This window comes from Python bivittatus, unplaced genomic scaffold (assembly GCF_059951505.1).
Source record: "Python bivittatus isolate LINGU-HERP-01145 unplaced genomic scaffold, Pbiv_v1 ctg000740_np1212, whole genome shotgun sequence".
In the NCBI taxonomy this organism is placed as follows: domain Eukaryota; kingdom Metazoa; phylum Chordata; class Lepidosauria; order Squamata; family Pythonidae; genus Python; species Python bivittatus.
The window spans coordinates 1,909,519-1,924,252 of record NW_028277106.1 but is presented as its reverse complement, the minus strand read 5'-3'; the positions used below and the strand labels follow the sequence as shown (position 1 = coordinate 1,924,252).

At 57.1% G+C, this 14,734-nt stretch overlaps 1 protein-coding gene and 1 long non-coding RNA gene across 7 annotated transcripts; one reads left to right on the top strand and one right to left on the bottom strand.

The window, feature by feature from the left end:
- Positions 1-8: 8 nt before the first annotated feature.
- On the top strand, positions 9-13,543 carry CCDC142 (coiled-coil domain containing 142). Of its 5 annotated transcripts, none has more exons than XM_088128738.1 (10): positions 10-240; positions 2,374-3,726; positions 4,478-4,564; positions 4,732-4,890; positions 4,995-5,152; positions 5,423-5,563; positions 11,239-11,353; positions 11,610-11,787; positions 11,990-12,077; positions 12,441-12,629. In XM_088128738.1, the coding sequence occupies exons 1-10, from the start codon at positions 81-83 to the stop codon at positions 12,486-12,488; spliced, it is 2,487 nt and encodes an 828-aa protein (XP_087984864.1). In that variant the 5' UTR covers positions 10-80; the 3' UTR covers positions 12,489-12,629. The 5 variants fall into 5 exon arrangements, with proteins under 5 accessions (XP_087984863.1, XP_087984864.1, XP_087984865.1 ...); XM_088128735.1 differs by having other exon boundaries at positions 12-240; positions 11,869-12,077; positions 12,441-13,543; XM_088128736.1 differs by having other exon boundaries at positions 104-1,884; positions 11,869-12,077; positions 12,441-13,543.
- On the bottom strand, positions 6,261-13,672 carry LOC148214071 (uncharacterized). Of its 2 annotated transcripts, XR_015793516.1 has the most exons (4): positions 13,537-13,670; positions 11,223-11,522; positions 10,394-10,532; positions 6,261-6,473 (listed from the first exon to the last, which is right to left on the bottom strand). It is a non-coding gene; the product is annotated as an uncharacterized LOC148214071 (long non-coding RNA). The 2 variants fall into 2 exon arrangements; XR_015793515.1 differs by lacking the exon at positions 11,223-11,522 and having other exon boundaries at positions 13,537-13,672.
- Between the last annotated feature and the right edge of the window lie 1,062 nt (positions 13,673-14,734).

Genomic DNA, 14,734 nt, shown 5'->3' with positions numbered 1-14,734 from the left:
CGGCAGGAAGCGAGCGCCATCTTGGTCCCGGGCGCCGGGCCTGATCGCGAGGGAAGGCGGGGCGGCCTCCGCGCGGGAGCATGCGCAGAAGCGGCGGGGGCGCCCCCCGCCGAAAGGGCAACCGGAGGGGGCGGGCGCCGCCCGACTGCCGGCGACGCTGGCCGAGAGCGCCCAGCCCGGGGCGCCAGGCGGCCCCTCCGGCATCCGGGCTGCTGGCCGCGGGGGCGCAGCGCGTGGCTGGTGAGCTCGAGGTGCAGAAGCCGGATGCGAGGGAGTCCCGCTCCGCGACGGGGCCCGCGTCCCCTCTAGCCCCGGTTTTTTAAGACCAGCGACTGTTACCAGATTTCTGTCCTTTCTTCAAAAGAAGTCGGGGTCGACTCAAGGCGGCGAACGCATCTGATGCTCCTGCTCCCCTGTCCTGCCCCGCAGCCGCTCTGGGGGTCGGTGGGGCGGGGCGGGCGAGCGGGCGGCCGAGGCTCCCTGCCTCGGGGAGGCCTGGCACCGGAGCCTGCAGGCCAGCCCTTCGCCGCGACCCCAGCTGGCGCTCGCGCCGGGAAAAGTCCTGCCGGGAAGGCGCTCCTGGAGATGCTTCCGCGCCAAACCGTGGGAGGTGTCCGGGCGAATATGCAGCTCCTCGGACAGCCGGACGCTGCTGGGGAGCCCGGGGGGAGGCTCGCGGGAGAGGGCCGCGCGATAAACGGCCCTGCGTTCCGGGCCGCTTGGCGCTTCAGGGGCGCCCCCACGCAACGCGCGTCCCAAACCCAGAGGGGGAAGGGTGGGATGCAAACCTAAGAAGCACGCCGAAGGAAACGGCTTTTTAAAAAACGTAATGTTCCCTATGAAACCGAGTCGGGAGAAGGAAATTATCCTGCCAGGTGGGGTAAATGGACGGTGGGAGCCAGAGGGGCCTGCAGAAAAAGTGACTGGGCCGCTTGGGGTCCCAGAAGGCACGAGAATCCGGCGGCCAGCTCGGTGAAGTGGTTCAGGTGCCGGACTAGAAATGGGAGACTGGGAGTCCTGGTCCCCGCTCGGATACAGAGGCCGGCTGGGGAGTTTGGGGCCGCCACTCTCAGCCCGACCGACCTCATAGGATTGTTGTCGGAGGGGAAATAGGAGGAAGCAGCAGTATGCGCCGTGCCTTGAAAAATAAGGCGGGTCGTAATCTAAGGAACGGAACGGCGACTGCGGGCGCACACCACAAGCGCGACTGGCTTGATTGAATTGGTGCAGGAGAGCGGTTCTGAGGGAGGGGCTGCCGCTTTCGCGGGGGCGATCCCCTCCCGTCCTGCGCTCCGCCGGCAGCCGGGCATCCGCCTGCTCTCGGCCTCCCCGGGCCGGAGACCTCGCAGCCGACCAGTTGCCCAGCCCCGACTTCCTTCATTTTCGAAATGTTCTGGGCAGCCTGCAAAATTCAACGGCAGCATGCCATAGAACGCAGAAACCGCGAAACGTCCGGGAAAAGGAACGTGTCCAAACCAGGCCGCCGGGCAAGGGCCGTCGCCCGCGCTGACCCGAGGCCCGGGAAGCCTGGTCCTGGCTCCGGCCCACAGGTCGGCCGGGCCGCACCGGACCCGGCGGGCTGCTCTCGGCGTCTCCCCGGCGCCCGGCCGCCGGCTCAGCAGCTGGCGCCCGCCCGGGCCACGTGACCGCCGCTGCCCCGCCCCTCCGCCCGAACCGCCTGGCAACGGCGCTCCGGGAGCCTGGTCGCGGTGCCCCGGCCGCCGCCCCTGCCCGGCGGAGAGCTCCCGGGCCGCCGCCGCCGCGTCCTCATGTCCCGGATCTCCCACTCGCTCGGGGCCATCCTGCCGCCCCTCTCTGCCCGGGGCGCCCCGCGGAAGGTGTCGCCGGGCCATGGAGCAGCGCCGGCGGCGGACGCCGACTCCGGTAGGTGGCGGGCGAGCGAGCGCGCGCGGGGCTGGCTCCCGACGCCCGACCAGAACCATCCGGCTGGAGCGCGGCGGCGGCGGGGAACGGGACGGGACGGGGCGGTTGCTTGGCCGCCGGGCCTAGAAAGAGCACCGGCGCGGGTCTCCCCTCGCCTCCTCTTGGGGGTCTCCCGGGAGGGAAACGGGCTGGGCGCTGCTCTCGGTCTCCAGCGAGGCTCCCCCTTCAACGCCCTCGCCAGGAGGGAGAGGGCTGCTTGTCCAGGGAGGCTTTCGCTGCGGGCGGGCAGGGCAGCGGGGAGGGGCTTCCGTCACTCCCCCCCCCGCGTAATTACAGCGCCCGGACCCTGAGGCAGGAGCATCAGCTGCTCAGGTCGCAGCAGAGCGTGGGGACTTTACAGCGGCCGTGGCGTGGCGTGGCGTGGCGTGGCGTGGCGGGCGGGAGAGGATGGGAAACCGGGGGGTCTTCTCACCCCTTGTGTCCCGGCAGGGTCGGGCTTGTGGACAAAGATCGCCAGGTCCTTCCCCGAAGCAGAGGTGCCCTTACCCTCCTGTGTCCGTTCCAGCCGGGCCCACCCGGTTCTGGCCCACCCTGGCAGCGCAGCTCGGGGGGCAGAGGAGGAGGAGGAGGACGACGACGACTACAACGACGACGATGTGCCCGGAGGCCCGGCCCACTTGGCCCAAGCAGACAGCGCGCACCTGAGGATGAGCCACTGTCTGCGTGTGCCAGGCCCCTTCTGGGGTGGGGCGGGCTCAGGAGCCCCAGACCCTGCCAAGGTGGCTTTCTCCTACCGGGCCGGGTGGAGTGGCACGGCCCGTCAGCGCAGCGCTCTGCACGGCCTGCTGCAGCGCCAGCACTGCTTGCACCTGGCTCGCAACTACAGCCGCCGTCTTAAGGCGGCTTCTGACTTCGTCTGCCGCTTGATGGTGGCCGAGCGCTGTCTTTTGCCACCGGTCGGCAGGCAGAGTGGTGGCAGGGGCCGCCTGCTGCGAGGACTCTGCCAGGAGCTGGCGGTCCACACCTCTCACTGGGACTGCCTGCAGTGCCACATGCGCAGGGACCCCTGGCTGGGGCCTGTGCTGCTTCAGCAGCCCGAGGTGGTGCAGCGCATGAAGCAGTCCCTCTTCCTGCTGGCCCTGCATGCGCTTTGCCTGCTGGAGAGCTGCCTGGTGGCCCTGTTGCAAAACTGGGCCTGTGGCCCCCCCACCTTGCTCTCAGAGGTGTTCCAGGGACTGGAGAGCTACAACCAGGGGCTGAGTGAGTGGGCACTGCAGGAGGCCAAGCTGGGGCCTGGGGCTTCGGGGCAACAAGGGCTGTGGGGGGGCCGTGCCTTCTCTGTGGAGAGGGTGCTGGCCATCTTGGCAGCTGAAAGAGGACGCCTGGCAGGCGAGAGACTGTCGCTGCTCCTCCCTTGGCAGCAGGCGGGGACCAGCGATCTGAAGCCAGCAGCTGATGGCACTTCTGGGGCAGGCGAGGGCCTCCCTGCGCACCTGGAGACCGTGTGCCGGGAGGAGGAGGCGGCGGTCACGGCGCTGCTGCAAGAACTGCTTGCGTCCACCGACGGCCTGGGACATCGCCTCCTGCACCGGCCCAAGCAGGAGCAGCCCCCAGAGCCTCTCACTGCAGGCCAGGTCCTGGGCCCCGCCCTGTTGCCCAGCCGGACGTCTCTGGACTGGCTGGACGCAGCTGGGATTCTCTACGCCGAATACCGGCCCCTCTTCTGGAGAGCTGCGTCGACCTCCTTGGCGTGCCAGCTGGAGCTCCGTTCACCCCTGGCTCAGCTTCAGGAGGGGGCCTGGGCTGCCCTGGGCCGGCAGTTGACCCACGCCCTGGACGAGGGTAGGCCGGGGGGCAGGGATGAGAGCCCTTTTCTAAGCCAGGTTCTGCACGGCCGCGGGCACTCCGGCAGGTTCAGTGGGGATGTGAGGAGACGCTTGCGGGGCCTCCGTCTTCGCTGCCCACCTGAGGGTCTGCTCAGGCCAGAGGAATGCCCGCGGTGCCGGATTAAAGCAAGCTAAGAGGTTTGGCGTGAGCAGCCTCTTCGCGTTTTCTGGAGAGATCTGTTCCTTGCCAGTGAAATGTTTTGTGTGATTTGTTGGTTGCGCTCATAGCACGCGGCATTCAGAGTGTTCCCCGGCCAGAAAGGCATGCGATGTGACTTATTCTTCGTCTTGCCCCTGACTGGGGACTTTCTCTGCCTGGAGCTTCTGTTTTGTTCTCTTGTGCCTGGGCAGCTTTGCAACGGGGAGGGTTGTGTTTTGCAGAGAGGACGGACTGTGGAGCGGTGGATGCGTTGCGTGTTGTGACGTCAACCTGCCTCCTCCTGCGTCTGCTTCGTGATGTTGCATCCAATTATGTATAGGGTGGAGTTTGGATAGCTACACGCGTTCTTCGCTTCTTGGCGGACCTCCTTAGGCCTTCCGCTTCCACCGCCCAGATGCCAGGGGTTGCCCTTTCTGGGAGCCTTCAGTCCCAGGAGGGGCCCACCAGCTGCTCTCAAGTTCTGGCTCCCCTCATCATCTCTGGGGGGAGCAAAGGGTCTGCCTGCCTGCAGGCTGAAACCGCCATGAACGTCCATTTCTGCTTCCAGCTTGCCTGCCTCCGGAGGCTGCCGGGGAACTGAAGGATGCGGCGCTTCATCTGCTTAAGCTTGACATCCTCTGGCGATGGGACCCAGGTGTGGCAGCTTTGCTGGGCCAGGGAGTCTGGAGGGGACCTGTGGCAGCCTGGTGTCATGTTGGCTCTGGATGGGCTGGTTCCCCTCCATCTGGGAGCCACCAGGGTTTCTGGTGCAGAGAGTATTTGGAGGGCACCACAGCTGTATTCCAACCCCTCTTTGCCCAGGATTCTGCCACGCTCTGGGCACCAGCCTTGTGGACAAATGCTTGCCCAAGCCCACCACTGTGGCCTGCAGCCAGACAGGGCAGCTCTTGCAGCGCCTCTTCCTGCTCCTGGCCTTCAGTATGAGATGCCTGGATACCCAGCCCTGCAGTGGTGACCCAGGTGGGCCTTTCAGCTTGCTCTTCACCTTGGTATTGGGGAGAGGCAAGCAGGGAGGGCCCTTTCCACACTGCTGTGCGGGCTGAGCTGGTTTCTCTTTCTCACAGGGAATCGCCTTCTCCCTGCCAGCCTGCCCCTGCAGCTGCTTTCCCTTGCAGTGGCTACCAGCCATGCCTCTTCCTACTGGGCCACGAGCAAGGCCTACCAGTACTTGGCCTCCTGGTCCCTCAGCCAATTTCTTCTTGTGACGCAAGGAGATTTGCAGGTAAGCAACTGAACCTACCCTGAGCCCTCCTGACCCTGGGCTGACAGAAGAAGGCATCAGTTTTCCTTGCTTGCATAGTATCCCATTGACCCTGGAGGAGATGCCTTCTAGAGCTCACCATTCCAGAGATATGGATTGCTGACTGATCTCACCATGGAAGTGTCCCTGAAGAAGAGAGGGTCTAGAAATTAAGATGAAAGGACTGCCTAGGAGCCCCAAAGGCTGTCCCTTGTTGTAACCCACACAAAGGACTGAAGCTTTTTCTTGCAGCTGCTGAAGACTGAAGCAAAGAAGATGTTGGTGCAGGTGGGCAGAATCTTCTTGGAGGATAAGTGGAAGCAGAGCCCTTTGGCCTCTCATCAGGAGCGGGAGCTGAGCCTGCAACTCCACGCAGCAGCCACCAGCATCCAAGTAAGCCTGTGGCCTTTGGGAGCTGGCGTGAGGAGCCTGTGGCACCTGAGAATTGCTGGACTCCAACTATTGTTGGCTAAGTCAGCTGGGGCTGATGAGAAGTTGAGTCCAACAACATCAGGAGATGTTGCCACAGGCTTCCCACTCCCTGTTGTGCAGGAACCTCAGTCCTAGCAGACCCATAAGGATGCTTGAAGGCCAGCTCTTATCTCCATTGCCTAAAATCTCAGCCATCTTGCTGGAGGGACCTCTGTGCTGCTTCCCCTCATCCCTTCCTCTTACCCCATCATAGCAGCAGCAGCAGAGGGGCAATTCTGCATGTCAGGATCTGCAACAGTTATTTATGGGTGAAGGTCTTCCAGAGATGATAAAAACATCAGAAGAGCCTTGAGCCTGATCGTATCCTTGGCTCATTTAGCTGGCCATCTCAAGGGCCCTGGAAAAGTAGCAGGCCTGGACTGGAGAACAAGAGCCCTCTTCCAGTCCTGGTAATCAGTGTTATGAATCTTGTCATTCATGAGGGAGCAACGGTTATCCGTATTAGAGAACTCAACCCTCCGTGTACCGGCCCCGGCCCCTTTAAAAATCTGTGTCACAGCTGCCAACAGCAAATTCTGTGGTTTAACTTTGGACCACGGGGAAAAGCGTTACCTTGCTTCTTAAGGTGCAGCATTCAGAAACTAGGCAAAACCCCAAAGATGATCTTAGTATAGACTTGTATAGGGACATTATTCTACATTATTGGCCGTTGTGCATCAAGTTCCCTTGTTAATGACTCCAAGAATTGTGTTATGTGCCTTTTTTACAGCAGTCAACACTAGGTTGATCTTTTCATCATGGCGTCAGCGATAGAGCAGATGCCTTCATATCAGCTATGAGTCCGCCGGCAGTGACTTCCATGAGTTACCTGCTGTTGTGAGAAAAATAACGTTTCTGTCATTCCTGATTCTTACTGTACTTAGCATCATTTCAGATCATCTGCTTTGTTGCAAAAATTTAGATAATAGGTTCTGCTGCCATCAGAACACAGCAGCAGTGATGCAGGCTCACTTCAGACGCTGCGCATCTCCAGGTTATTCAAAGACCTGGAGTATGTATGCACGCAGCACTCTTGTGTGGCTGGGATTAACCTTGGTTAGTTTTTTGTGGCTTAGCATGTTGTGCAAATCCAGCCCATTTTGTTCCTTTAGGACTTATTGTATTGCGTGAACCTGGCCAAGGCATTAACTTTGTAACGAAGCTAAATGCGGAGTCCGTGGGGTTCTCTGAGCTTGGTTCTTTTCTTGCAAACGTTTCATTACCCGGGTAGGTAACATCTTCAGTGCTAAAATGGGATGCGGTTTGCTCTCCATTTATGTGCTGTGGCCTGCCTTGCCAGTGCTGGTGGGGGTGGGGGTTCTGTTTTGCTCCTCTGGTAGTTCATTGATTAGCATGTGTTTGCTGCTGGATTGTGTGCCTGGTGGTGATCTTTGGTTATCTGGCTGATGATTGCTGGAGATGATTGCTGGTGAGGCGATCTTCTGGTCTTTTGTCTCTTTTGAACAGTATGTAGATGCCATTTATCTCTATGCGTCTGTTGATTGCTGCCTTGTCTGAATACCAGGCTTCCAAGAATTCTCCTGCGTATTTGGATTTGGCTTGGTCTAAAATGCAGACAGTTTCCCAGTTAAAACTGCCACAGCACATAAATAGAGAGCAAACCGCATCCCATTTTAGCACTGAAGATGTTACCTAGCCGGGTAATGAAACGTTTGCAAGAAAAGAACCAAGCTCAGAGAACCCCATGGACTCCACAGTTCAACCCTGAGCTACACGTATTTGCCTCCAAAGCTAAATGCGTTGTGTGTCCAGTACTGGGAAGTCTCCAGGACCTTCCCTCTCATGGGGTTCATTATTCAACATGAGGTTCTGAGGAGCTTTTTTTCCCTTTTATGAGGGTGCTCTGGCAGCCAGGAAGGCAGCATAACAGTGGGATATGGCAGAGAGATGGAGGGCCACAGGCAACGTCACCCAAGACCCCTGCCCCCTGCTGGACCCCAGGCTGCCTCCTGTTCTGGGATGGCCCTTCAGGGTTGATGCTCCAGGTGGCCACCCAGGCCTCAGTTGGACCACAGCCAGAGCTTCAGGAACAACCCCCAGCCCCCTCAGAGACATGGCAGAGTCCGCCAGGCACCTGGAGTGGACCGTCTGAGCAGGTCTTGCCTCCCTGCGGGGAGGTGCAGCACCCGAGAGCTCCAGAGCTGGCAGGGAGTGATCTGTCCATGGCAACATCCCCCAGCTCCAGATCATACTCGGGTTATTAATGGTATTAAATGTAGGTGAAGAAAACAAGTTTCCAAATCATGGGAAGTAGTTCTGGACACCACCTGTGGAATCATGGCATGGAAAGGGGTGCAGAGGTCATCTGGTCCAGCCCCAGCGCAGGATCTGCTAAACCAGCCTATTTAAAGGCTTATTACAGAAACAGCAATTTAAAGGTCAACAAAGCAGCATAACAACGTAAAGAAGAGGTATGTCAGGGTTGATCATCCTCCTTCTCCCAGGAGACAAAGGCCAAACCACAGTAGTTATGGATAAATCACAATACTTGCAAAAAGGCAAAAAGTTATTAGAGGACGAAGAAACCTACATCCCAGTTAACACCAACCCAATACAGAAACTAGACAACCTAATCAAGAGAACCCTCAATGACCTAACCAAGAAAGGCCAGATCACTAAGGAAGAACAGTGGTGGGTGAAAAGCAGTGGACCCGTCCTCCCACGCTTCTATGGACGACCAAAAATACACGAGCCTGACATACTGCTTCGACCAATCGCATCTTTACCAGGGACTCCAACATACAACATAGCGAAAGAACTGACAAAAAAGCTTGGACACCTCACACAGAAAAGAGCGAATATTCTCTCAACTCCTCACTACAGTGCCTCCAGAAAATCAAAGACGTACACATAGATGAAGATGAAATTATGGCCTCATTTGATGTCACAGCACCCTTTACGTCCATAAACCCAGAACTAGCGAAAGAATCCATATCAGCAGTACTACACAACACACCCGACCTAACCAAATACACCCAGATCGAAAAACCCAGAATCATGGAGCTCATTAACCTCTGCCTCACTACCTTTTTTCAGTTTGATGGACAAATATACCAACAAATCAGAGGCACACCCATGGGATCACCATTGTCAGGACTCATAGCAGAGATTGTAATGCAATGCCTAGAAGCTATAGCACTGCCACACATACAACCTAAAGTATGGGTCCGGTATGTAGATGACACCTTTGTTATAATAAAAAAGGAACAACTAGAGAAGACACATGAAACTATCAACAACATCTTCCAAGGAATAAAATTCACCAGAGGAAGAAAACAGCAACACGCTCCCCTTCCTGGATATCCTCATCAGCAGAGGAAACAACAGCAAATTAGAAACCCAAGTCTATCGGAAGACAACCCACACCAATCAAGTACTCCATTACCAAAGTAACAACCCATCCTCCCACAAGAGGAGCTGTGTAAGAACATTATTCAAGCGAGCACAAATGCATTGCAGCAACCCAGAACAGCAGAAAAAGGAAACAGACCGCCTATCTTCCAACAAAATGGATATCCATGCAACTTTATCAAAAAGTGCCTGACCACTCAACCTACTACAACACAACCAACACAAGCTATGAAAAGGATCACACTGCCATACATCAGAAACGTCTCAGAAACCACCAACGGACTGTTACAACCACATGGCATCACCGTAGCACACAAACCAACTAAAGCCCTCCAAAACATCTCAAGCAAACCAAAAGACCCAGTAGCCCAAGAGGAAAAAACAGGAGTCATCTACAACTTACAGTGTAAGGACTGCAACAACCACTATGTAGGACAGACAGGCAGAAGGCTTGCAGAGTGCATCCATGAACACCAACTAGCAGTCAGAAGACACGATGAAAACTCCTTAATCTCACAACACATGGACAGACTGAACCATAGTTTTAACTGGGAAACTCTCAGCATTTTGGACCAAGGTAAATCCAAAAATGCAAGAGAATTCTTGGAAGCCTGGTATTCAGACAAGGCATCCATCAACAAACACATAGAGATAAATAGCATCTACATACTATTCAAAAGAGACAAAAGACCAGAAGACCGCCTCACCAGCAATCATCAGCCAGAGAAGCAGAGATTACCACCAGGCACACAATCAAGCACTAAACAATACCCTAATCAAGGAACTACCAGAGGGAAAAATAAAACAAAACCGACACCCCCACCAACACTGGCAGGGCGTGCCACTGTATAGAAACAGAGAGCAAACCCCACTCCATTCTAGCACTGAAGAGGTTACCTAGCCGGGTAATGAAACGTTTGCAAGAAAACAACCAAGCTCAGAGGACCCCACGGACTCCACATGTCCTTGATCTTTGTGAGAAGTAGCCCATCTAGACTCCTTCACATCAGTAGTGCAGTCCATGGTCAAGGGACGCAAACCTGTGTCAGTGGCACCATCTATGTAGCCAGTCACTGACTGCGGATGGTCTTCAAGCGTGAGAGCTGCTACCAGTTGTTGAGCTCAATCAGCACAGAGAGGATCTTGATCCTCTTGTGCCTTGGGGTCACAGGCTTCCACTTGTTGTCCTCTTGCAGTTCTCTGCCATTCTTTTCCCTTCTCTGACCCTCCTGAGGAGCTTTACTTCTCCTGCTCCAGAATTTCTCAGTCTCCCCAGGTGTCTCCCGGGGGAACCATCCTCCCTGAGCCTTTTTATCTTCCAGGACTTCTAGCAGCTGCCATTGGGGTGTCTCCAGACAGGAGAATGCACCTAATACATACCCTGCAGATCACCATGAGGCTTTCTTCTCTGTCCAAGTTGGTTGGGGTCTCGTGCGCTCTTGCTTCCCAGACTTCCCTGTTTGCTCCAGTCACGAGCTCCCGGGTGATGCTTTGCTGGCAGAACGCTGGCTTGGAATCCCTAAGGAGGACAGAGCCAAAGAAGCCGGTTCAGGGAAAGGCAAAAAGGACAATCAAAGGACTAGAAACCAGACCTTGGGATGAGGAGACTTGGGCACGCAGAAGCACTTTTCAAATACTGGAGAAGAGGTCACAGAAATTGTTCACAATTGTTCTCAGCCACCCCAAAGAGCAGGACGTAGAAGTGTGGATTTATTTACAGTATTTAATTTATATTCCTCATTTTCTACAACTCAAGGTGGTGTATGCAGTGCTCCCTCCTCCTATTTTCCCCCAACAACCCTGTGCAGGGGATCGGGCTGAGAGAGAGGGACTGGCCCAAAGTCACCCAGCCGGCTTGAACTCACAGTCTCCCAACTATACCAAATTGTAGGCTGCAGGAAGGGCAGTTCCGACTGAATGTTACCCCCCCCCCAAAAAAATCCTACTGATCAGAGCAGTTTGATAGCAGAGGTGGTGGGATCCCTTGACTGTGTAGGCTTGGAAAGAGGTCAGATGGGTTGAATCTGTTTCCTGCGCTGGGCAAAGGGGTGGCTCTGAAGACCTCAGTGACTTCTTGGGCCTAGAGGAGGATGGAGGAGAAGATAGGGCACTGGGCCCCACAGCTGCCCCCTTTTGTTCTTGGCATGGGGGGGACTTGGGGGTAGGCTGGGTCAGGGGCATTAGGCAGTCCTGGGTTGCACATACCCACCCTTTCTCGCCCGCAGCTTTTTGCAAACGACGTGTTGGAGTTGTTTTATTTGGACTGCAAACGAGTGTCGGCAGAGGTCTTTGGACAGTCTATGCCACTTGGCAAATACTGGCGTCTCGCCCTCCGAGAAGGTATTCTTGATGGAGAGGTGGGACCAGACCAATGGGCGCATGTTCTCTCTGCAAGGCCATGCCGTGGCGGGTAGTTCAGGCTAGCCAAGCCCCGTTCCTCAGACCAGCGGGATGCTTTGCAGTGCGCGGCAGATTTGCACCCTGTCCCAAGGGAGCCTGGGGAGAGGGGCTGTGGGGGCAAGGCGGTGAAGAGGGACAGCAGCGGTCAGTGGTCTCTGGTTCCTTGCTCTGACTGCCCCTGCCCTCCCCCCTACAGAGGTGCCCTCCGCTCCCAGTGAGTATGCCCAGGCCGCCTCCCAAACTGTCCTGGCTCCAGTCTTGCAGGGCATCCGGTGGCTGTCCCGTGATGCCCAGGCGGTGGTCCTCAGCCAGGTCATGACTGCTTTCTTGGAAGCCTGGATGGGCCACATCCTGGCCCAGAAAATCAAGTTCAGGTGAGCTGGCTTGTGGGGGGGCCCTTGGCCAGGCCGGGCTGGTCCAGCAGACAGGCTCCCCTTTTCAACTGACCCTTTCAGCCTCCAGGGAGCCCTGCAGCTGAAGCGGGACTTCGATGTGGTGCGGGAAGTGGTGTGGTTGGAGGATTATGAACTATCCGCAGAGATGAAGCAGCTGGTTTTCTCCCTCCGGGCCTTCCAGCAAATGGACAACGCCATCGCATGCCTTTTGCAGCAGCCTGCCAAGGTGGCCTTGCCCTCGCACAGCTGGGACGCCCTACACAAGTGCTGTGAGTGCCGCCGGGGGTGGGAGGCCGAGCCGGCAGCCCTCATCTGCACGGCCCTGCAGAAGGGGGGCGCTGGACCGGCAAGAACGCCTTTTCTTCGTGTGCAGCGGCCAGGCCAGGATTTGGAGCCTCGGGCCACAGAAGGGTCCCGGCCCAGAGGACGTGCTTGGCATGATGAGGCCCCAAGTGGCTGGGAAGGTGCTTCCTTCGGGGCAGGCCAGGGGCCCAGGGCTTCCGCTCTAATGGGCAGGAATCCTTAGTGCCCGTGACTCCATGCTGCCCAGAGGCCCTTGCTATGGCTGGCCCTCTTGGTGGCCTTAGTCCTGCATCCTCTGAGCCGTGTCCCTCTCCTCCTCCCCCCCGCAGGCTCACGGGACGGGACGCGGTCGTGGGATGGCAGCCCAGGCAGCCTGAGCAGTCTGGAGTGCCTGGAGGGGCTGCCTGTCCACGTGCGAGCTGCACCAGGGAGTCGGGCAGGTGACCTGCTGGGCCACACACCGGGGGGGGGTGGCGGCTCCGAGGCCTACCTCAGCCTGGCCCAGCAGGAGTGGCTGGCGCTGCGCCTGCACGGGGGCCGCCGCTGGAGGATGCCCGCCCCCTCCTGCATGAACAGACATTCAGAGCCTTGAGCAGCCTTGGATCCAGCTGTGGTCTGTGCCCGATCTCTGCACACCATGCGTGAAGCAGCCCTCGGGGCCTCTGTTCTGCTGAAACCTTTGGGGCCCCCTTCCAGGGGGTGCCAGAGGGGCAGGGAGGAGTCCAGCCCTTCCCACAGAGGCCTTTCTCACCGTGGGGCAGCCTGCCCAGTTCCCCTCTCTGCCCCAGTCTTTCTGCCACAGGAGCCCCATGGCAATCGGCAGTCCCTGATTTTGGTATAGGAATAAATCCTCAAGAACAACCCTCTTGCTCTGACTCCAGGGCCTTGGAGTCCTTGGCCTGCGGGTGGACGTTCTGTAGGTTGAGGGAGGCTGCAGCTGGACCTCAGTGCAGGGTGGGGGCAACTGGTCTGGCTCCTGAACCTTCCCCTCGAAGGAGCAAGGAGCTGGGCGAGGGGCTCAGTCCTGCAGGAATCCCCCTCCCTGTTGCTTCTGCTGCCAGCTTCCCTCAGGGGGCATCTGGGGCTAGGTTGCTAATAAACTCAGTTGGGGTGCTTGGGAGGGGGAGGAGGCCTGCTCCAGGTGATGCACAAATGTGGCTACCTCGATGGCCTCCCCTGCCTGCTGTTGCAGGAAAGGCACAGATCCTGTGGCCTCCTGACGTGCGGCAAGGTGGTCCCAGCTTTGGCTTTTATGAAGCCGTGTTTCCTCCTCTGGGGCTTGGGGTGCTGAAGGTGATGCCCGGTAGGCGTGGCATTTGTTCCCAACCCTCAGTATCCTTTTCCTCTTTGACCCCTCTGCATCTGACCATGGGGGGGGGGGCGGTTCTAGACATCCAAGCTCTGTGCCTTAGCAAAAGTTGTTACCTCTTGGACACCATAACGCTCTGCGTGGTTTCTGCTACTCGCCTACAACAGCTTTTTGGGAGGTTTTGGCGGTTCATCTGTACCCCATCACTGGGCTGCCAAAGGGGGTGGATCAGGCCAGGGGCCAGTCCAGGCAGGTGTCCCAAGGCTGGTTGTCAGTGGCATGCTTGCAGGTTTTGGCCAGGCAGAAGCAGATGGTGGATTTCCACATTCATCTCCTCTGGTGTGAAAGACAAAAGGCTAAAATTAAAGAAATAAAGGCTGTTACACACCTCACAGCTCCCAAGGTGGTTTGTTTTACAGGTAGCTTTTCTTTCTCCAGGGAGAACCTGGCTCCCCCATCCCCCCAATGTTTCCAGTTAAAAAGGGTCTGACCAGGACGGGTGTTAACACACAGCAACTCCAGAATGTTGTTGCACATGAGTAACTTGGGGGCTGGGCTATGACAGGCAGGCTCCTCAGGTTGCAATGCCACAGATCGACTTCCCCAGGCAAGGCTGCACTGTTCACACAACGTGCTTAACCAGGTCAGTCAGTCAAAGAGACTCTCTATTACGTGATGCTGGCTGGAGTCATCCTTGGTTGGGGTTAGTTGTTTTTTCCTGGCTGACTTTCTTGTATGAACTCAGCCTTTAGTTAGTTTACACAAGAAAGTCATAAACTAAGTTAGCCTTTAGTTGGGCACAGTGTGTGGACCCAGAACACGGGTTAATTTGCTAAGTATGGACTGCAAATGGAGTCAATCTCCTCTGAGTTTCAACCTCCCAAGATTTCCTAAATACTGTTTATACAAGAGGTGATCCGGAGAGAAGCACAAATGCTGATCATGACAGGCTGCCCCTTTCAGTCCCTGCGATGCCAGCCTGGCCTATGTCCCCCCAAAGGACAAGGGCTCCAGAGTTGCCGTTCTTGTTCTTGACCGGCACAGCCACGGAGCGCTAGGCTTCCTGATTTTAAGGGGAACTAAATCTCCAACCAAATGCCTATTTTGAATGTGAAAAGAAAAAAGGTTGTAATCCATTCAGAGCAACGATGAGTAGGATTCTGTGTCAGGAGAAGCTATCGGGGAATTCCTAGGATGAGCTCCATACCCATGCCCCACCAGGCTCCCGGGAAGCCAGGATGATGTGAGGAGATGGATCCGTGAGATGATTGACACTACTCCGGGGTGGAGGTCCTAGAGAAGTGTTTTGGCCAG